Source organism: Halictus rubicundus, unplaced genomic scaffold, assembly GCF_050948215.1.
Source record: "Halictus rubicundus isolate RS-2024b unplaced genomic scaffold, iyHalRubi1_principal scaffold0223, whole genome shotgun sequence".
NCBI classification, from domain to species: domain Eukaryota; kingdom Metazoa; phylum Arthropoda; class Insecta; order Hymenoptera; family Halictidae; genus Halictus; species Halictus rubicundus.
The window spans coordinates 293,988-312,316 of record NW_027488764.1 but is presented as its reverse complement, the minus strand read 5'-3'; the positions used below and the strand labels follow the sequence as shown (position 1 = coordinate 312,316).

At 49.2% G+C, this 18,329-nt stretch overlaps 2 protein-coding genes across 2 annotated transcripts; one reads left to right on the top strand and one right to left on the bottom strand.

Moving 5' to 3' along the window:
* Window positions 1-866: 866 nt before the first annotated feature.
* On the top strand, window positions 867-10,227 carry LOC143364062 (uncharacterized). Its single transcript, XM_076804574.1, has 13 exons — window positions 867-906; window positions 3,415-3,713; window positions 3,755-4,082; window positions 4,203-5,236; window positions 5,295-5,479; window positions 6,057-6,186; window positions 6,385-6,744; window positions 6,818-6,882; window positions 7,645-7,815; window positions 7,882-7,979; window positions 8,373-8,747; window positions 8,996-9,047; window positions 10,134-10,227. The coding sequence occupies exons 1-13, from the start codon at window positions 867-869 to the stop codon at window positions 10,225-10,227; spliced, it is 3,231 nt and encodes a 1,076-aa protein (XP_076660689.1).
* Window positions 10,228-12,646: 2,419 nt separating this feature from the next.
* Window positions 12,647-17,848, bottom strand: LOC143364061 (uncharacterized). Its single transcript, XM_076804573.1, has one exon. The coding sequence runs from the start codon at window positions 17,846-17,848 to the stop codon at window positions 12,647-12,649; it is 5,202 nt and encodes a 1,733-aa protein (XP_076660688.1).
* Between the last annotated feature and the right edge of the window lie 481 nt (window positions 17,849-18,329).

Genomic DNA, 18,329 nt, shown 5'->3' with positions numbered 1-18,329 from the left:
TTTTCGTACGACGACAAGATCCACTTGTTCCATTGATGGAACGGCAAACGATTCGTGTGTTAGGGCACACCGCTCAGAATTGAACGTAGTAACGTGCACCGTGATTTTGCGCTAACTACGACCTGAAAGCGTACCGACACGTTTCTCTCCGACGCATAGTGGTCCGGTGGGCGTATGCTCCACGTTTTTACGGTACCAAAAACTCTACATTTGAAATATGGAACTCGAGTAATATAACGCGAATGTCTAAAAACAATGTCTCCAGAATTCAATGTTTCGTATGCTTTGTGCGCTTCTAATTCTGCAATGTCAATCATCTACTTTTATATATGTTGAGATCGCCCAAGGGTTTGTCGATGCTCAACTGGTCAATTTCGACATTAACGAATCTTGACCTCGTCGAGATAAAATATAATACCGTTGTTCCGTAAAAGGTTTATTTAATCAACAAAAAAACACTATCAACTAATTCATGAGTGACGCACAGCAACTATATGGTATATCGCGGTCGGAACAGTCTGTCTTGTTCAAAGTTGTCTTTGGTTCTGATTCTCGTCTAGGTGCGCTGCCTCGAAGTGCCCTTCGTTCCACCCCCCTTGATGAGGAAAAACTTGACGTGGAGGTGGAAGGCTCCGCTCCAAGTCCCAATGGAAATTCCCATTTTATGTCGGTACTTCGAGACAGCGCGAAAACAGACCCCAAATGGCCGCATCTGTTTGGGCTTAAGCTAAGGGCCGCGATTGCCTCGCTGACCTGACCGTCGTCGGAGACGGTGACTGGGCCTTGATGGTGGTCATAAACGGGACTCGAGGGTCCCTAGTGGTAAAACACTATTTTCCTTAAAAAGATAGAAAATTCGTGGTACGATGGTCGGCCTGCGTGTACCCCAGAGGTCGCGGAATTACGGTAAGGGTCCGTCTTTGTTCGCCCGGGTGCCTTATAAAGTACATGGAAATACCGTTGAGGGTCACGACTCAACAATATACACGGTTGCGAGTCTAATCATTAAATCTCATGTTTTACGTGCGTTTTCCAATATGCACGTAGACGCGATCGTGCAGCTATTGCGTGCACTTTTCGCGACGCTAAGACAATCGCGACAACAAATTCTCGCAACGCTAATTTCTCATACAGAAATGGTATTTCTATTAATTGATTCGCGGCATGCAGTAAGAATGACAAAGTCTACTGGTGGAGAGGACCGTATTCTCCACTATCTCACTTTGTCATTGTCAAAAACGGTGGCTAAGCAAATTCTGTTTCATTTTCACGCCACGCTAATTCAACCCGTTGTGATTTTCTCGCAACTCTGATCGCAACTGCGAATGCATGCACCGCACCGGGCAGCCGTTTCGACTGCGGTGACCACTTTCCAGTGGTTCGTTGCAGCTCGAGCATGGGCGCCTGAAATGTCGAAAGACTCGAACGCAAACGCGATCTTTTTGCTGCGTAACGCTAATTCAAGGAACAGAGAATCCAAAAGATTACTTTACATTTTCTGCAAAAAAACTATACGAAAACTTCAAATTCTTACAAAATCTCTTAAATATTGCTGCAAACAGTAATCAAATTGAAATGGAATGGAAATCGCGACTATTAAATTCGCAACACTACTCTCTAAACAATCAATATCGCGAGTATCTCCGCAACGCTAACTTTGATCTCTGTTCGAAATAGACTAATGCAACACGCGTGGTTTTTTTTACGCAACGCTACTGCAAATCGCGGATGTGCCCATCTCGGCTGATCGTTGGTGCGGCGAGGCCTGCCCATGTGTACAACTAACTACTTCTACAACTACTATTAATTACTACAGACGAGTACAGTGACAAGGTAGTAAAAAAATGACATAACGTTGTTGCCCTCTTGAGTGACAGTTTGTCGGGCCTCTTCTTTTTCTTTGGCGGTCCGCCAAATAGCTGAAACCCTAAACGTGCTCGCAGGGAAAACGATCGACGACTTCCGAGACGAATCACAAGTCTCGAGAGAAGCCGATCGTTCCTCTGGTACAATCGAGCAGGTGCGCAACGTTTCGAGGCCCTAATCCGCGCGCGTTCACGTTCGCGACCGCGTCCGCGAAAGGCTAAGCGAGCAAAAAGAATCGAGCTCGAAGCATTCATCAAACGTCATGCCTCGTTCGATTTAGATTCGAGACGAAACTTCGAGCTCTTCCAGGGTCTGACTACCGGCCGATTCGTGGCCTACCCGAAAGAGAAAGCGGTAGCCCGGCCACTACCTACTTAAAATTAACAGTCACGCCAAGACGGTAAGCTACCTAACCTGCCTAGCCGTATATTTAAAAAATGGCAAAAGACACAGGCTCACCAACACATTCGCTAAACGGTTCCCATACAGACGCCAGGGTGCAGTAGCCTAATACCTAGAGAGGTTGTTAAGGCAAGAACCCTACAAATGACTTTATGGTACGGTCGACCATCTGGGAGTTTTCAGCAATTTCTTTCAAGCATCGAGCTATTGTAATTTCTTTAGCGGACCGGTCTGCAGCCAACATGTGGCACATAAAAATGTAAGGAATTTAAACAGACGGAAAGCATTAAATCATTTATTAACAACACGTCTTTCTCCGGTGTCCGACCTGACGAGACTGCTCGTCCTTTTATCGTCTCGTTCGTTTTTCGTTTTTCGACGTTCGTTTTATCAATAATTTTGAACATATGAGTATTTGCATGAACAATATATACAGTGACGGATTAAATCTTAGCTTACAAAAATAAAGAGATTTAGAAGGTTGTGAAGGCCATGCCATCGTTTTAGTCTCCCAGGTCCAAGAAACCGTACCATAAAGTCCCAAGGCGAAAGTAACCGGGAATCGGCAACAGCTGTCCTGACCGGCCGGAATTTCCCGTCGTTAGCGGACACCCGCCCACCCGCGAGCGCGAGCGGCCCGGTAACCCCACCAAAGACAGCGCTCCTCGGGCGCATTGGAAGGGGCAGCCAATTTTCCGACTCCTCGGAAAATCGGGAACCGCCCCTAAGGCCCCACCCTTGGGCACTTAGGAAAGGGGAAACGGGGAGCCGTTTTCGAAGGTGCCAGGGACCGCAGCAAAAATGGAAAGCAGAAACATAGAGTCCTCCAAGGAGGAAACCAGAGAAGCATAGAGTTCTCCGAGCAGGGAGATTGTAGTCCGAGTTATAGCAAGTAGATACACGCAACGTGTCAAACTCACGCGGCCGGTGTCAATAAGTCGAAGTGTAGAAAGTCAGCAGCAGGGAGACTGTATTAAAATTGTAACACTTGGGTACGCGCAACGTGCAGGTTACGCGTCCGTCATAATAAATTCAGTTGTGAAAACCCAGAACCACTGAGTATCAAGTCAGTCCCACATCAGTGGGTGGTCCTTCGAGTGTAGTCGGCACCAAGTGCAATAACCAAGAAGATCTCGCTTGGTTTAGCGAGCGAGGCCTTAACATTTGGTCCTTCGAGCCGGATAGAGCTCAGTGACGAGAAGTTGTTCCTAAGGCTTCAGCATCGCAACACATCAAAGTTGCAACAACGAGGTGACAGCATCAGAGCAGTGCAGCACCACCGCAGATCAGCATCATTGGAGAACAACACCCCCGTGCAACGCCACAGCAGTGCAGCACCACAGCAGTGCAGCACCACAACAGTGCAGCACCACAACAGTGCAGCACCACAACAGATCAGCATCCCTGGAGAACAACATTCCAGTGCAACCACCACGCCGACAGCAGTACCAAGGAATAAGTACCTCTGTTGTTCTATTTGCGTCAGATAATCGAACGCGGAACGGTCAAGGCGGCGCTCACGCGGTTTAGGACGTTCCTTAGCAAATCCGCGAGCACGACCTCGGTAGGCTCGCTTAAGAAACGATTAGAAGCAAACATAGGTCTTCATGACACTTTCAATCGCGTCCAGACGCGAATCGAGATACTTGTAGCTGGAACAGACGCCGAACAACTGCACGCGACCGAGCGAGACGATTTCGAAACGGCGTATTTCGATCTCGTAGATCAAGTAGAAACTTTCATTGCGCGGTCTACTCCGAATCACAGTAGAGCAACCACCGTCAGTCCGATATCCGCGCAGGCGACAGATAGCAGTACCACACACATTAGATTACCGACATTGCAACTTCCTTTCTTTGATGGCAATTATAGTGATTGGTTGAAATTCAAAGATACATTTACATCAGTAATTCACGAAAACAATTCATTAACAGACATCCAACGGTTCCATTATCTAAACTCATCGCTCAAGGGGGTAGCGGCTCGCGTCATTCAAGCATTAGGCGTTTCTGAAACAAATTACAAACAGGCGTGGGAATTACTAAAGTCGCGATACGAAGACTCCACAAGTCTCAAGCGACACCATGTAAATTCATTACTAGATTTAAAATCCGTTCAGAAGCAATCGGAAGTCACCTTGCGGGAATTTATTGACGACGCTACAAATCACAGGGTAGCGTTAATGTCGTTAGGTGAACCGATTGAAACTTGGGACACCACGTTGGTTCCGTTATTGTCCCGAAAACTAGACCAAGTATCCATGAGAGAATGGGAAAAAAGGATCATTTCTCAATCGAAAATGCCTTCATTCAGTCAGTTTTCCGCATTCATAGAAGAACGATCGAAGTATTTAGCTAATATCGCGGTCAATCTTCCGGTAGCTGCACCCAGAGTCGACCAGCGACCTCGAGTGCCAAGTAACACCCCCCGATACAACTACTTAGCTTCGCACGTAATCAATACAGCCGGGTGCCCCGTATGCAAGGCAAGTCACGCGATATACCATTGCGAGAGATTTAAAAACTCCAATTTAAGTCAAAAGACAAAAATTGTTCAAGAAGCCCGGCTATGCTTCAATTGCTTAGTATCGGGGCATCAAGTCAGGGCGTGTACACGGAGCCATTGCAAACAGTGTGGAAGGAAGCATCATTCCTTATTACACAATCCCGACAGCAAACCCGTAGAAGAGAGCTACGCGATTACAGCAGATTCAGACTCGCGAGAACCACCAGTAGTAGTAGCTAACGTAGCAAACACAATAGGGCATACCGTGCTATCGACAGCGATAGTTCAAGTTAAGGACAAAAAGGGTCAAGCACATGAGTGCCGAGTGTTATTAGATTCAGGGTCCCAAGCAAACTTCATCACCACAGGATTTTGCCAACGACTCGGCATCAAATCGATTGCAATAGATTCAACAGTGACAGGATTAGGAAGGGCGGCAAATTCCATCAAGGGTAAAGCAACAGTAACCATTCATTCGCGATATAATAAATCTCAACACACGGTACAATGTTTATCAATAGAAGCCTAATTTTCAAATGCATAGGGAAAAACTAGAAATTCCGAACCACATAGAGTTAGCCGATCCAGAATTCCATGTACAAAGGCCAATAGATATGCTCATTGGAGCAGGTCTATTTTGGACATTGCTATGTGTCGGTCAACACAGGTCACAGTCGAACCTGCTCTTGCAAAAAACTCAACTCGGGTGGGTCTTGGGGGGCACGCTTACCTGGACAGACAAAAAGACAGTACGAAACAATAGGTGCCATTTAATCACACTCAATGACCTACAGTCTCAATTGGAAAAATTTTGATATAGAGGAAGTAACTGCAGCCGAAACAAAGATAGTCGATGAATGCGAGGCACATTTTAGAAATACAACGCGACGAGACAAGGACGGCAGATATAACGTTAGAATACCGTTTAAATCAAACGTAACCGAGTTAGGAACTTCGCGAGCGCAAGCCGAACGGCGGTTATATTCAGTAGAGAAAAAATTAACAAGACATTCAGAACTAAGAGAGCAGTATGCAGAATTCATGTTAGAATACGAGACGTTAGGACATATGTCGCGCATTGTACAAGGGACAGAAGAGCAGTCTGCCTACTATCTTCCCCACCACGCCGTATTCAAAGAAGGCAGCACGACAACGAAACTTCGTGTCGTGTTCGATGGATCGGCGAAATCCTCATCGGGCCTCTCGTTGAATGACACTCAATTAGTAGGCCCGACAGTTCAAAGCGATTTAATTTCCATTTTAATTCGTTTTCGATACAACAGATACGTCCTGTCGGCCGACATTGCTAAAATGTATAGGCAGATTTTAGTTCATCCAGCAGATAGAAAATATCAGAGAATTTTATGGCGAGCACAGCCACATCTCCCAATTCAAGAGTATGAGCTAAACACAGTAACGTATGGCACAGCATCCGCTCCTTTCTTAGCAACTCGTGTACTGCGGGAAATTGGATTAACATGTGCCCACATATATCCGACGAGCAGTAAGGTCATAATAAATGATTTTTATGTAGATGATTTATTAACTGGGGCTCAAACAGAATACGAAATAGAAACGCTCAAGACAGAACTGACGCAAATTTGTTCACAGGCTGGTATGAACCTTCGCAAATGGGCAAGCAATTGTCCAACAGTAACAACAACAGACAGTACAGAGAGCAATCGAGAAATCGCCGTGGATAAAGATCCAAAAACGTTAGGCCTTTTGTGGTCACCGACGACCGACAACTTAATATTTATAGTAAAACCCCCACAGAACCAGCGTATCACAAAACGTACCATTCTGTCCGAAATAGCTCAGATATTTGATCCATTAGGACTGATAGGCCCCATTGTAATAGTCGCGAAAATTATCCTACAAAAACTATGGCAGATTCAGATAGGTTGGGATCGATCAATACCGCAGGACTTGCACAGTCAATGGCTCCAATACCGCCAAGATATTAGTCAAGTAGAAGCAATAAATATCTCGCGATGTGTAATTTCAGAGTGCCTAAATGGCATAGAACTGCATGGCTTTTCAGACGCATCCGAAAGGGCGTACGGGGCTTGTGTTTACCTGCGCTCTCGAGATCGGTCAGGTAGATGGGTAACGCGATTATTGTGCGTGAAGTCCAGGGTTGCACCTCTCAAAACCATTTCATTACCGAGATTAGAATTATGCGGTGCATTATTACTAGCAAATATAGTAAACAAAGTTAGACTAGCACTAGAAACAGTAAAGTGTAAGGAATACCTGTGGACAGATTCAACAATCACTCTCGCTTGGCTTCGAAGCTCTCCAAACAGATGGAAAACCTTCGTAGCCAATCGAGTATCACAAATTCAAAGTCTAACGTCAATTGATAGTTGGAGACACGTAGCGTCAGAAGACAACCCTGCAGATCTAATTTCGCGAGGCACAAAACCAGGAGCGTTACACGAAAAAACCATTTGGTGGGTAGGTCCCACTTGGTTACAAAATAGCTCAAATCTATGTCCTAGGACATCAGATAAACCGACCGACATTCCGGAAGAGAGAGAGAGAGATGAAACCGGTTATACTGACTGCATCGACTGCAGAGGATAGTATTATTAGCAGATTTTCAACGTATACGCGCTTAGTCAGAAGTATAGCATACTGTCTCAGGTTTACAAAAATCATGGAACATAGGATCAAAAATTCAGCAGTTGACGCATCAGGTTCGCTAACGGGTCCATTGAAACCTGTAGAAATAAATACAGCGCGAACGCGTTTAGAACAGCTTGCACAAAGGGAGGCATTCTCGACCGAGATCACATCACTACAAAGGCAACAAGCACTTCCAAAATCCAGTTCATTACGTTCTTTAAATATATTTCTGGACAATAGCGGACTACTCAGGGTGGGCGGAAGGCTATCGAACGCACCCATAGATTATGATCAGAAACATCCCATTATATTGCCATCAAAGCATCTGTTAACGGATTTAATAGTAAATCACGAGCATCACAGGTTAATGCATGCGGGATGTCAGGCGGTACTAACTTCATTACAAAATAGGTATTGGCTAGTCTCAGCAAAAAACAATGTGAAACGAACCATACGACAATGTATAAGGTGTTTTAGAGTAAACCCATTAAGTCAATCATATCAGATGGGTCAATTACCTGCATCGAGAGTCACCCCCGCGCGACCATTTTCTACCTGGGGAGTCGACTACGCAGGTCCCTTTCTTACAAAGGAGAGAACGAGAAGTAAAGTGACTGTTAAGGCATACCTGTGCGTCTTTGTATGTTTCGTTACGAAAGCCGTACATTTAGAATTAGCTACCGACTTAAGTACCGACGCGTTTATTAATTGTTTCCGACGTTTTATTGCCCGACGGGGACGATGTCATTGTATCGTATCCGAAAACGGTACAAACTTCATTGGCGCGCGAAACGAGTTAGCTGAACTAAACATACTAATTAAGGATAAGAAACACAACGAGAAAATCGCGAACGCATTAAATCGGGAATCCATCGAATGGCGATTAATTCCACCACACTCTCCACACTTTGGTGGATTGTGGGAAGGAGCAGTCAAATCTGCGAAATATCACCTCACACGCGTTATAGGAGATCAGAGGCTCACGTTCGAAGAGTTTTATACGCTACTGACGCAAATAGAATCCTGTCTAAATTCACGTCCACTTTCACCATTATCTTCAGACCCCACCGACCTAAACCCTTTAACTCCAGGACATTTTTTGATTGGTACTGCTCTTACAACACTGCCATCTCAAGACATACGAGATATTAAGGTCACTCGACTCAATCGATACCAGTTAGTCCAGCAAATGGTCCAGCATTTCTGGCAAAGATGGCAGAAGGAATGTATACACCAATTACAGCAAAGACACAAATGGCAGCATCCCACAACCTTGAAAATAGCTGTAGACTCTTTGGTCATCATCAAGGAGGACAATCTACCCCCGTTACAATGGAGTATGGGTAGAATCGTTCAGGTACACCCTGGTTCCGATGGAGTGATTCGGGTAGCAACTGTCAGAACTTCAACTGGAACGATTAAACGACCTGTGACAAAACTGTGTATAATACCCTTGGATCGCTTAGAGTTATCACACGAAGTGTTGCACAGTCATGTATAGTGTAAATTTCTATCATTGTAAATATTGTAATATTCACATAGCGTACGTAGGTATAGTAAATAGCAGTAGCTTATATGTAACGCATCGTAGGTACTAAGGAATGCATGGATCATACTGAGAAGAGTGCTAGTTGGATGAGGATGTACGTCAATTGCGTGGCGAATTGCCATTTGTATAGATATAGTTGAACATGCGATACATGTTCAAGGTGGGCGGTATGTTAAGGCAAGAACCCTACAAATGACTTTATGGTACGGTCGACCATCTGGGAGTTTTCAGCAATTTCCTTCAAGCATCGAGCTATTGTAATTTCTTTAGCGGACCGGTCTGCAGCCAACATGTGGCACATAAAAATAAAGAGATTTTGAAGGTTGTGAAGGCCATGCCATCGTTTTAGTCTCCCAGGTCCAAGAAACCGTACCATAAAGTCCGAGGGCGAAAGTAACCGGGAATCGGCAACAGCTGTCCTGACCGGCCGGAATTTCCCGTCGTTAGCGGACACCCGCCCACCCGCGAGCGCGAGCGGCCCGGTAACCCCACCAAAGACAGCGCGCCTCGGGCGCATTGGAAGGGGCAGCCAATTTTTCGACTCCTCGGAAAATCGGGAACCGCCCCTAAGGCCCCACCCTTGGGCACTTAGGAAAGGGGAAACGGGGAGCCGTTTTCGAAGGTGCCAGGGACCGCAGCAAAAATTGAAAGCAGAAACATAGAGTCCTCCAAGGAGGAAACCAGAGAAGCATAGAGTTCTCCGAGCAGGGAGATTGTAGTCCGAGTTATAGCAAGTAGATACACGCAACGTGTCAAACTCACGCGGCCGGTGTCAATAAGTCGAAGTGTAGAAAGTCAGCAGCAGGGAGACTGTATTAAAATTGTAACACTTGGGTACGCGCAACGTGCAGGTTACGCGTCCGTCATAATAAATTCAGTTGTGAAAACCCAGAACCACTGAGTATCAAGTCAGTCCCACATTAGTGGGTGGTCCTTCGAGTGTAGTCGGCACCAAGTGCAATAACCAAGAAGATCTCGCTTGGTTTAGCGAGCGAGACCTTAACAGAGGTCGTCCCGGGACGCCTCCGACACCCTAACGTTGAAATCTCACACAAACACACTAGAAGGTACGTACCAATTTTCCTGAAATCGACTGACAATGATAGTGATCTTTGCGAGATAAATCGAAATAACACCTGTTTTGGAAACTGAATGATTCACGTAATTCTGCATATTGCAGACATTGTTTTTATGAGCTGAGGAAGCTATGCGCGCACACATTCCATGAAGATCCATGCAGCATGTCACAGATCGACAGGAATATGCACTACTGAATCTAGTTTAATGAACCGACGCAATTCCACTGCCTAATTACACGCTCACGCACAAGTGGAAAATACGTCGTGCACGATACACTAACCATTGTCAGTTGCCACACACACGCACACGCACACGCACACGCACACGCACACGCACACGCACACGCACACGCACACGCACACGCACACGCACACGCACACGCACACGCACACGCACACGCACACGCACACGCACACGCACACGCACACGCACACGCACACGCACACGCACACGCACACGCACACGCACACGCACACGCACACGCACACGCACACGCACACGCACACGCACACGCACACGCACACGCACACGCACACGCACACGCACACGCACACGCACACGCACACGCACACGCACACGCACACGCACACGCACACGCACGCGCACGCGCACGCGAACACGCACACGCACACGCGCACGCCCACGCACATGCACACACACACATATGTGGGATGCCTAGATTCCAGGAAAAAACAGGCGAAACGCGCTTCCCGCGAAAAACAGGCGAAACGCGCTTCCGGCGAAGAACAGGCGAAACGCGTATTCACAGAAAAAATGGACGAATAACGTCGAGACAAAAGACGAGCGAACAACCCTAGTAGCACAAAATATTGTATACACATTCATATAATATTAAAAAGAGATTCAATCTTTTTTTAATATTCGAATATACATACAATATTTATTTTATATTAAGTAAAAAATATTTCTTTTTAAATATTCAGGAAATATGTATTTTATGTTACGAGAAAAATATTTATTTCTAAATATTAAATAAATCTTTATTTCATATTAGAAGTAGAATATTTTTTCCTAATATACAAATAATATTTATTTAATATCAGGAAAAAAATATTTTTTTCTCATTATAAAACAAATCTTTATTAAATATTATAAATAGAATATTTTTTCGTAATATACAAATAAAATTTGTTGAATATTATGTAGGAAATTATTGGTAATAGGATTGTTCGGAATGACTGCGGGCGCGTTAGCATTCAGTATGGATGTGTGTATGTGTGTGCTCGCGCGTCGTGGCAAAGATTGTAACAGCTCGGTGACAAAGGTACAACGAGAAGATTCGTGTGTTTTATCGTTGCCAGGTGAATTGTTTTAATTGCATAAAAGAAACGAATAGTGGTAATTAGTTACCAGCGAACCGGCGACCCATCAACACGGCATCCGCACACGCGCCTGAATTTATATTAAAAAAACAAATCGAATAAATATAGTTAGTAGGAGTTGGAGAATCTTGACTGTTGAATCCCCTCCTTCCCCTATAAAATTCAGAAGTGGGATAAAGGACTATTTTTTGGAAATAAGTGCGGTTTTTTTTTGTGTATAGTCGCTTCATTGACACGCGGTAACTCGAAGTGGTGAATTGTGTATGTGCCGAGTTTAATTGAGTTGGTGGCGAATCCTATAGAAAGACATTTTATTGAGGGTGGAATAGCGAATTGTGCATTTGATAGTCAAGCGTGTTGGCGCATTTTGAAGACTCAGTGAGATTAGTATTGACCCTCGAAGATGTCGAAGGACTACACCATCAACGAATTGAAGGAATTTTTGCGGGCACGAAACTTAGCAGTTTCAGGATTGTTACGGATTGGGACGGAAAATAAACTATGCTGTACGGGACGAGCACTTTATTACCGTCTAGCGGTTCGTCACTTACGAACTTTACAACGTATCTGTACAGGGTGAAGCCAACTGCCCGGTTGGACTTCAAAATGTCAATAAATGTATGAAACCGAGTGAAATTATGATTATTCTCAGCTGAGCTGAGGAGAATCCCGAAACCGAATTGATGTAGCTAGACCGGTCCCACGACGCGCGACGTCTGAGCTACTATTTAACGATTTTGAGAGAACTATTTCGCGATGTTAACGTTGGGAGATGAACTAACAATCTGATCTTTGACGAGTCGCGAGCGGTTTTCTATCACCGCCGGAATGATGATTTGGCGGAATTTGAACCCGGGCCAATTAGAATTCTATCAGCGGCGTCGATAATCGATCCGGCGGTGACAGCCTATGGCACGACTCGTCGTCGATCGACCGTCGATCTCGCGGCGACACGAGCACCCGCCAATAGTGGGGCGGCGCGGTGGATCTCGCGTGCGAGATCTGTCGTCACGCGCAGCCAATCCCAAACATTCCGCCCGCCTCGTCATTCATTGACGAAATTGAGACGCAATGAATGGATCAACAACGTGTGGCGTAGTAACGTGAACAATGTGTCGTGAGTGAATAAATGGAAATGTACAGTGAACCAAGTGAAGATGAGGTGAATGTACAGTGAGGATGAAGTGTATTAATGAGGTGAGTGAATTCTAATTACAATGGGCGGATGAGGTGAACCATTAACCTAGAGTGAACTTAACCTACAATGTGCCTATTGTGAATTTTGTTGTAGGCGAGGATCGGGAGAACCGCTCATCCGGTCAGTCTCGGAGGCCTCGCTCGTACCCCCTTCCCCATCGTCCGGTGGCAGCAAGGGAATTAGTTTGTGCACCGGCCGGAGGAATTGCGACGTGCCGGTGCGAACTGTCGCGACTCGAATGGAAGCGTCTGGTCCCGGGTGCACGGTTACGACGCGAGCAAGCGGCCACTGCGTAGGCGGAAGAATTTCGCTTTTAATTAAACAAAGAGCTCCGGCCTTGATCCGAGCCTTATCCTGGAGCCATTTGACTCGAGGTTGCAGCGAGTTTAGATATTCCCGAGACCAGCGCTTCCAGAAATGCTGCTGCATCTGCTGCACGAGTTGCCACCGGTTTAAGCGAGATGCGGGAAGGTCCGCGAGGCTGGGCTCCGGGATCGCCGTAAGCGGTTCTCCGATCAGGAAGTGCCCAGGTGTAAGCGCCACTGGGTCCTCCGGGTCGTCGGACAAGGGCATTAAGGTCCTGGAATTGAGGCAAGCCTCGATACCGGCCAGGAGCGTGGTCAGCTCCTCGAAGGTCAGTCGCTGCTCGCCGATGATCCTGCGGAGGTGGTGCTTCACGGACTTCACGGCAGCCTCCCAGATTCCGCCGAAGTGTGGAGCCGATGGGGGATTGAATTTCCAGCGGTTGCCCTCACGAGAGGCTGCGGCGAAATGGCCTCCCCCCTGGTTCTCTGCTTCTCGAAGAAGTGCCCGAAGTTCGTGATTGGCACCGACGAAATTCCGTCCGCAGTCGCTGTACAATTCGGCGCAACGTCCTCGCCGTGCCGTGAACCGCCGTAGAGCGCCCAGGAATGCATCGGTGGACCCGTCGGACGCAGCCTCCAGATGCACAGCCTTCGTGGAGAGGCAGATGAAGACTGCGATGTATCCCTTCGAGGTACGCTGACCACGTCCACGACCGGCTCGGAGCTGGATTGGTCCCGCGTAATCAATCCCAGACCTGAAAAAGGGACGACATGGAGTCACTCGAGTTACCGGCAAGTTTCCCATTTTTGTTAACGCCGTTTGTCCTCTCCAGCGTCTGCAGGTGATACATCGCCTGATACAGGACTTGACCATTGGCCGACCCTTGAGTATCCAGCACCCCTGCCGCAGAGTGGCGAGCGTCATTTGAGTTCCCCCATGGAGGCATCGCCTGTGAGCAGCGTCGACCCATAACCTGGCCAAGGGTGAGTCATCGGGGAGTATGGCGGGATGCTTCCTGTCATAGGCGAGGTTCGCGACCTGAAGGCGGCCTCCAACACGCAGCACTCCGTTTGCATCCATAAACGGGCTGAGTTTCGCTAACCGGCTCTTGGCTGGGACTGGTTGGCCCTTCCTGAGCGCCCGAATCTCCTCCTCGAAACGTGAAGCCTGCTCCTGCCGCAAAAGGGTGAGTTGGCACGCGTGTACTTCCGAGGCTGAGAGGGTTGACTCTCCGTTTCTCCTTCCAGGAATCCAACGACGACACCAGGCCAGGACTCGGAGCAGGCGAGTCAGGTTAGAGAACCGCTCGATCATGGAACCGGATGGGCTCTCCAACCTGCGAACCACGTGGTGCACTGCGAGTTCAGCTCCCTCGTCGCTAGCCTCCGGGTCCGATGAGGCCGGAGGGTGGCCGGGTGATGTGAGCCATCCGGGTCCTCGCCACCACAGATCGAAGCTCGGAAGCTCCGAAGGATACAGGCCTCGGGAAGCGCAGTCAGCCGGGTTCTCCGCGCTGCGGACGTGATGCCACTTGGCGAAGGGCGTCATCCGCTGAATTTCTGCGACTCGGTTCGCAACGTATGTAGGCCAGCGGGAAGGATGACCCTGAATCCAGCTGAGGGCCACCGAAGAGTCGCTCCAGAGGTGTAGGTCGGCATCCTGCAGGTCGAGCACCTTGCTAACGTGCTGGACGAGTCGAGCTAGCAGGAAGGCGGCGCAGAGCTCTAGTCGGGGCAGCGAGACTCGTTTGAGCGGCGCGACTCTCGATTTGGCGACGATCAACGAGACGGTAGCTGCTCCCTCCTCGTTGACGGTGCGGGAGTATACGACGGCAGCGTAGGCACGCTCCGATGCGTCGGCGAACCCGTGGATCTCGAGCGCCTGGTTGGGCCCGCAGATTCCGAGCCATCGAGGGACGCTGACGGTTTGGAGTGTCGGCAGCTGCTGTTGGAACTTCTGCCAGAGAAGTTCCTCCTTGTCGGGCAGTGGTGCGTCCCAGTCAACCTTCTGGAGCCATAAGGACTGCATCAGGACCTTGGCGACGATCGTGACCGGGGCTAACCAGCCGAGCGGGTCGAACAGCTGAGCAGTACCGCTGAGCACAGCTCGCTTTGTGTATCCTGAGTTCCGGGTCGAGGCGGCAGCGGAGACCTGAAAGCAATCCAATGAAGGGAGCCAGCGGATACCTAGGACGCTGTGAGACGTAGGAGAGTCCCATTCGACTATCCCCTTCCGTTCCTCGGGGGAGAGTCCTTCCAGGAGTTCCCTTGAGTTGGCTGCCCACTTCCGAAGAGGGAATCCGCCCGCCATGAGGAGCTCTCGAATTTCCTGCTGCTTGCTCCGAGCCTCGGGAAGGGAGTCAGCTCCGGTGAGGACGTCGTCCATGTAGATGTCCCTCTGGACGGCCTGCGAGCCTCGAGGGTACCGATGCTCTTCCAGTTGGGCGAGTTGGTGCAGGCAGCGAATAGCCAGGTAAGGAGCACAGGCGAGCCCGTAGGTTACGGTACTCAGTTCATAATCTACGATGCCTTCTCGTTGTGCAGGTCTCCACACGATCCTCTGCCACCTTCGGTCCTCGGGATGAACGAGTATCTGCCGGTACATCTTCTCTATGTCAGCAGAGAAGACGAATCGGTGCCGACGCCACTTCAGCAGCACGTCCGCCAGATTCGGTAGCAGGTTCGGGCCCCGGAGGAGGAAGTCGTTGATAGACTTCCCGTTCGACGAGGGCATGGAGCCGTTAAAAACTACCCTCAGTTTGGTAGTAGTGCTGCTCTCCCGCAGCACCCCGTGATGAGGAAGATAGTAGGTGTTCACAGGGGAGGGAGATGTCGAGGACATGTGCCCGAGCGCCTCGTAGGTGGCCAGGAAGTCCTGATAAGCTACCCTGAACTCCGTGGAACGACGAAACTTGGAGCTCAGGCCGTTGAGTGTCCGCACGGCGGTGCGCCTGGATTCCCCCAACTCCGGTCGGGTCTTGAACGGCAAACGCACCATGAACCGTCCATCTGGCTGCCGATTGTAGGACGCGGCGAAGTGGTCCTCGGCTCTGCGGTCCTCCTCCGTGACGGGAATCGACACCTCGATCTCTTCTTGCTCCCAGAACCTAGACAAGGAGGCCATCAGCTCTCGATCTACTCGGCAGTGGTGAACGGGGGCCTCGACCCGATCCGCAGAACCCCTGCAGCTCGCCGACCGGGATCCTCCTGTCAAGATCCAGCCGAAGAGGGTTTCCTGAGCAACTGGCGTGAGTGGGGGCCCCTTCTTGACACCTTCGAGGAGTATGAGGTCGTAGGACTCGGCTCCCAGGAGAATGTCGACCGGATCGGAATGATGGATGCCCGGGTCAGCCAATTTCAGCCCCTGAATGTGAGGCCAGCCGCCGGGCGATGGTAGATGCCTAGGCTGATACGTCGAAAGTTCGGAGATCACGTAGGCCTGAATCCTTAACGGTGTCTCCTGCCCGTGATGAGTCGAGATGGTCAGCTCCGTCTTCCCCCGGGTAAACTGAGCCCTTGAGCGGCCGACTCCGCGAAGAGGAATACGGGCCTGATTTCTCCGGAGGCCTAGCCGCTGCGCCAGTGCTTCGGAGACTAGTGAGACTTCGCTTCCGGGGTCTATGAGTACTCGGACAAGACTGCGGTGACCAAGAGGACCTAGAACTGACACCCGAGCGGTACCGAGAATAACCGCGGAACTACTTACGGGCGTGGACACCTGCTGCACGTGAATTCCAGCTGAGCTATTCTCCTGAGCGGGTGGAGCTGCATCATGAATCATCGTGTGGTGTTTCCCCTCGCACCGCTGGCAGCGTTTAGCAGACTTGCAATCGTGCGATTGATGGTTGCCGAGGCAGTTGAAGCAGAGGCTCAGTCTTCGGACCGTGTCCTTGCGCTCGGCGGGAGTCTGATCGCGGAATTGTCGGCAGTTCTGAATGTAATGCTGGTCCTGGCAAAGACAGCAGGACCTCCCAGCAACGCCAACCTTGGACACCTGGTGCACCTTGAAGCCCCGGGCCTGCGAGGTTTTCCGGGGTGCTGTACCTTCCGACTGGGGAGCCTCTAATGCTTCGCAGGTTTGTATGCGACCGATCATGAAGATCTTCAGTTGCTCCAGCGTGGGTAATTCTTTACAGAACTTCACCGCCTCCTCCCACTCACGCCGCGACTGCCGGTCAAGCCGCTCGACGGTTAGTTCGACGATCCAATCTGTGACGTTGGTGACCGGACGATCCAGATTGGCCAGAGCATCGACGGCGTCGAAGGTCTCGTCGAAAAGCCGCTGCATCTCGGCGGAGGACTCCTTATGGACCGGAGAGAGCTTCGCCAGCAGTCGGATCTGAGCCTGTACCAGCAACCGTCGATTCTCGAAGCGATCCTCCAGCTTCTCCCAGGCGACTTGGAAATTCTCAGCGGTCGTCTTGACGTTCTTCAGTAGGGACGCTGCGCTGCCCTTCATGCATCCCTTTAAATAATGGAGACGCTCGACCGGAGAGAGAGAAGCGTCCGCAATGATAAGCGACGTAAATAGATCGCGAAACGGAGGCCAGTCCTTGTACTGTCCATCGAACGTTGGAAGAGACATCTTGGGCAACACCGCGCGTGACCTTGCGGAGCTCGTCTCGGCTGCCGTTGCGTTTGAATTTGTAGCTTCCTTAACGGTCGCCGCGGCCTTCAGCTCTGATATCATGTCTCGCAACAATCCAGACTGTTCGATGAAATCCTGCTGGACGTCCTCGTACTCATCGGCCTTGAGGTATGAGCTTTCCCGAACCTTCGTGTCCGTCTCAGCTGCGGCTCTAACGAGAGAATCTCCCTTCCGAAAATCAGCCCACAGCTCTTGCAGCGTGCTAAGGCCAGCTTGCAGCATTCCCATGGAGATGTTGGCTTTTCCCCGCTTCTTCAGGTTTACAACGATTCGGGAGATCCGTTGGCCGATGATCCGTTGATTTCCCACAAGGTCAGCCATTGTTTGGTTCACTAATTCAAACTTACACTAAGGTCACGAAGTATTAACTGTTAACTTTTCAGTGGACTGCAGCACTGAATCCGGCTCGAAGGACCAAATGTTACGGATTGGGACGGAAAATAAACTATGCTGTACGGGACGAGCACTTTATTACCGTCTAGCGGTTCGTCATTTACGAACTTTACAACGTATCTGTACAGGGTGAAGCCAACTGCCCGGTTGGACTTCAAAATGTCAATAAATGTATGAAACCGAGTGAAATTATGATTATTCTCAGCTGAGCTGAGGAGAATCCCGAAACCGAATTGATGTAGCTAGACCGGTCCCACGACGCGCGACGTCTGAGCTACTATTTAACGATTTTGAGAGAACTATTTCGCGATGTTAACGTTGGGAGATGAACTAACAATCTGATCTTTGACGAGTCGCGAGCGGTTTTCTATCACCGCCGGAATGATGATTTGGCGGAATTTGAACCCGG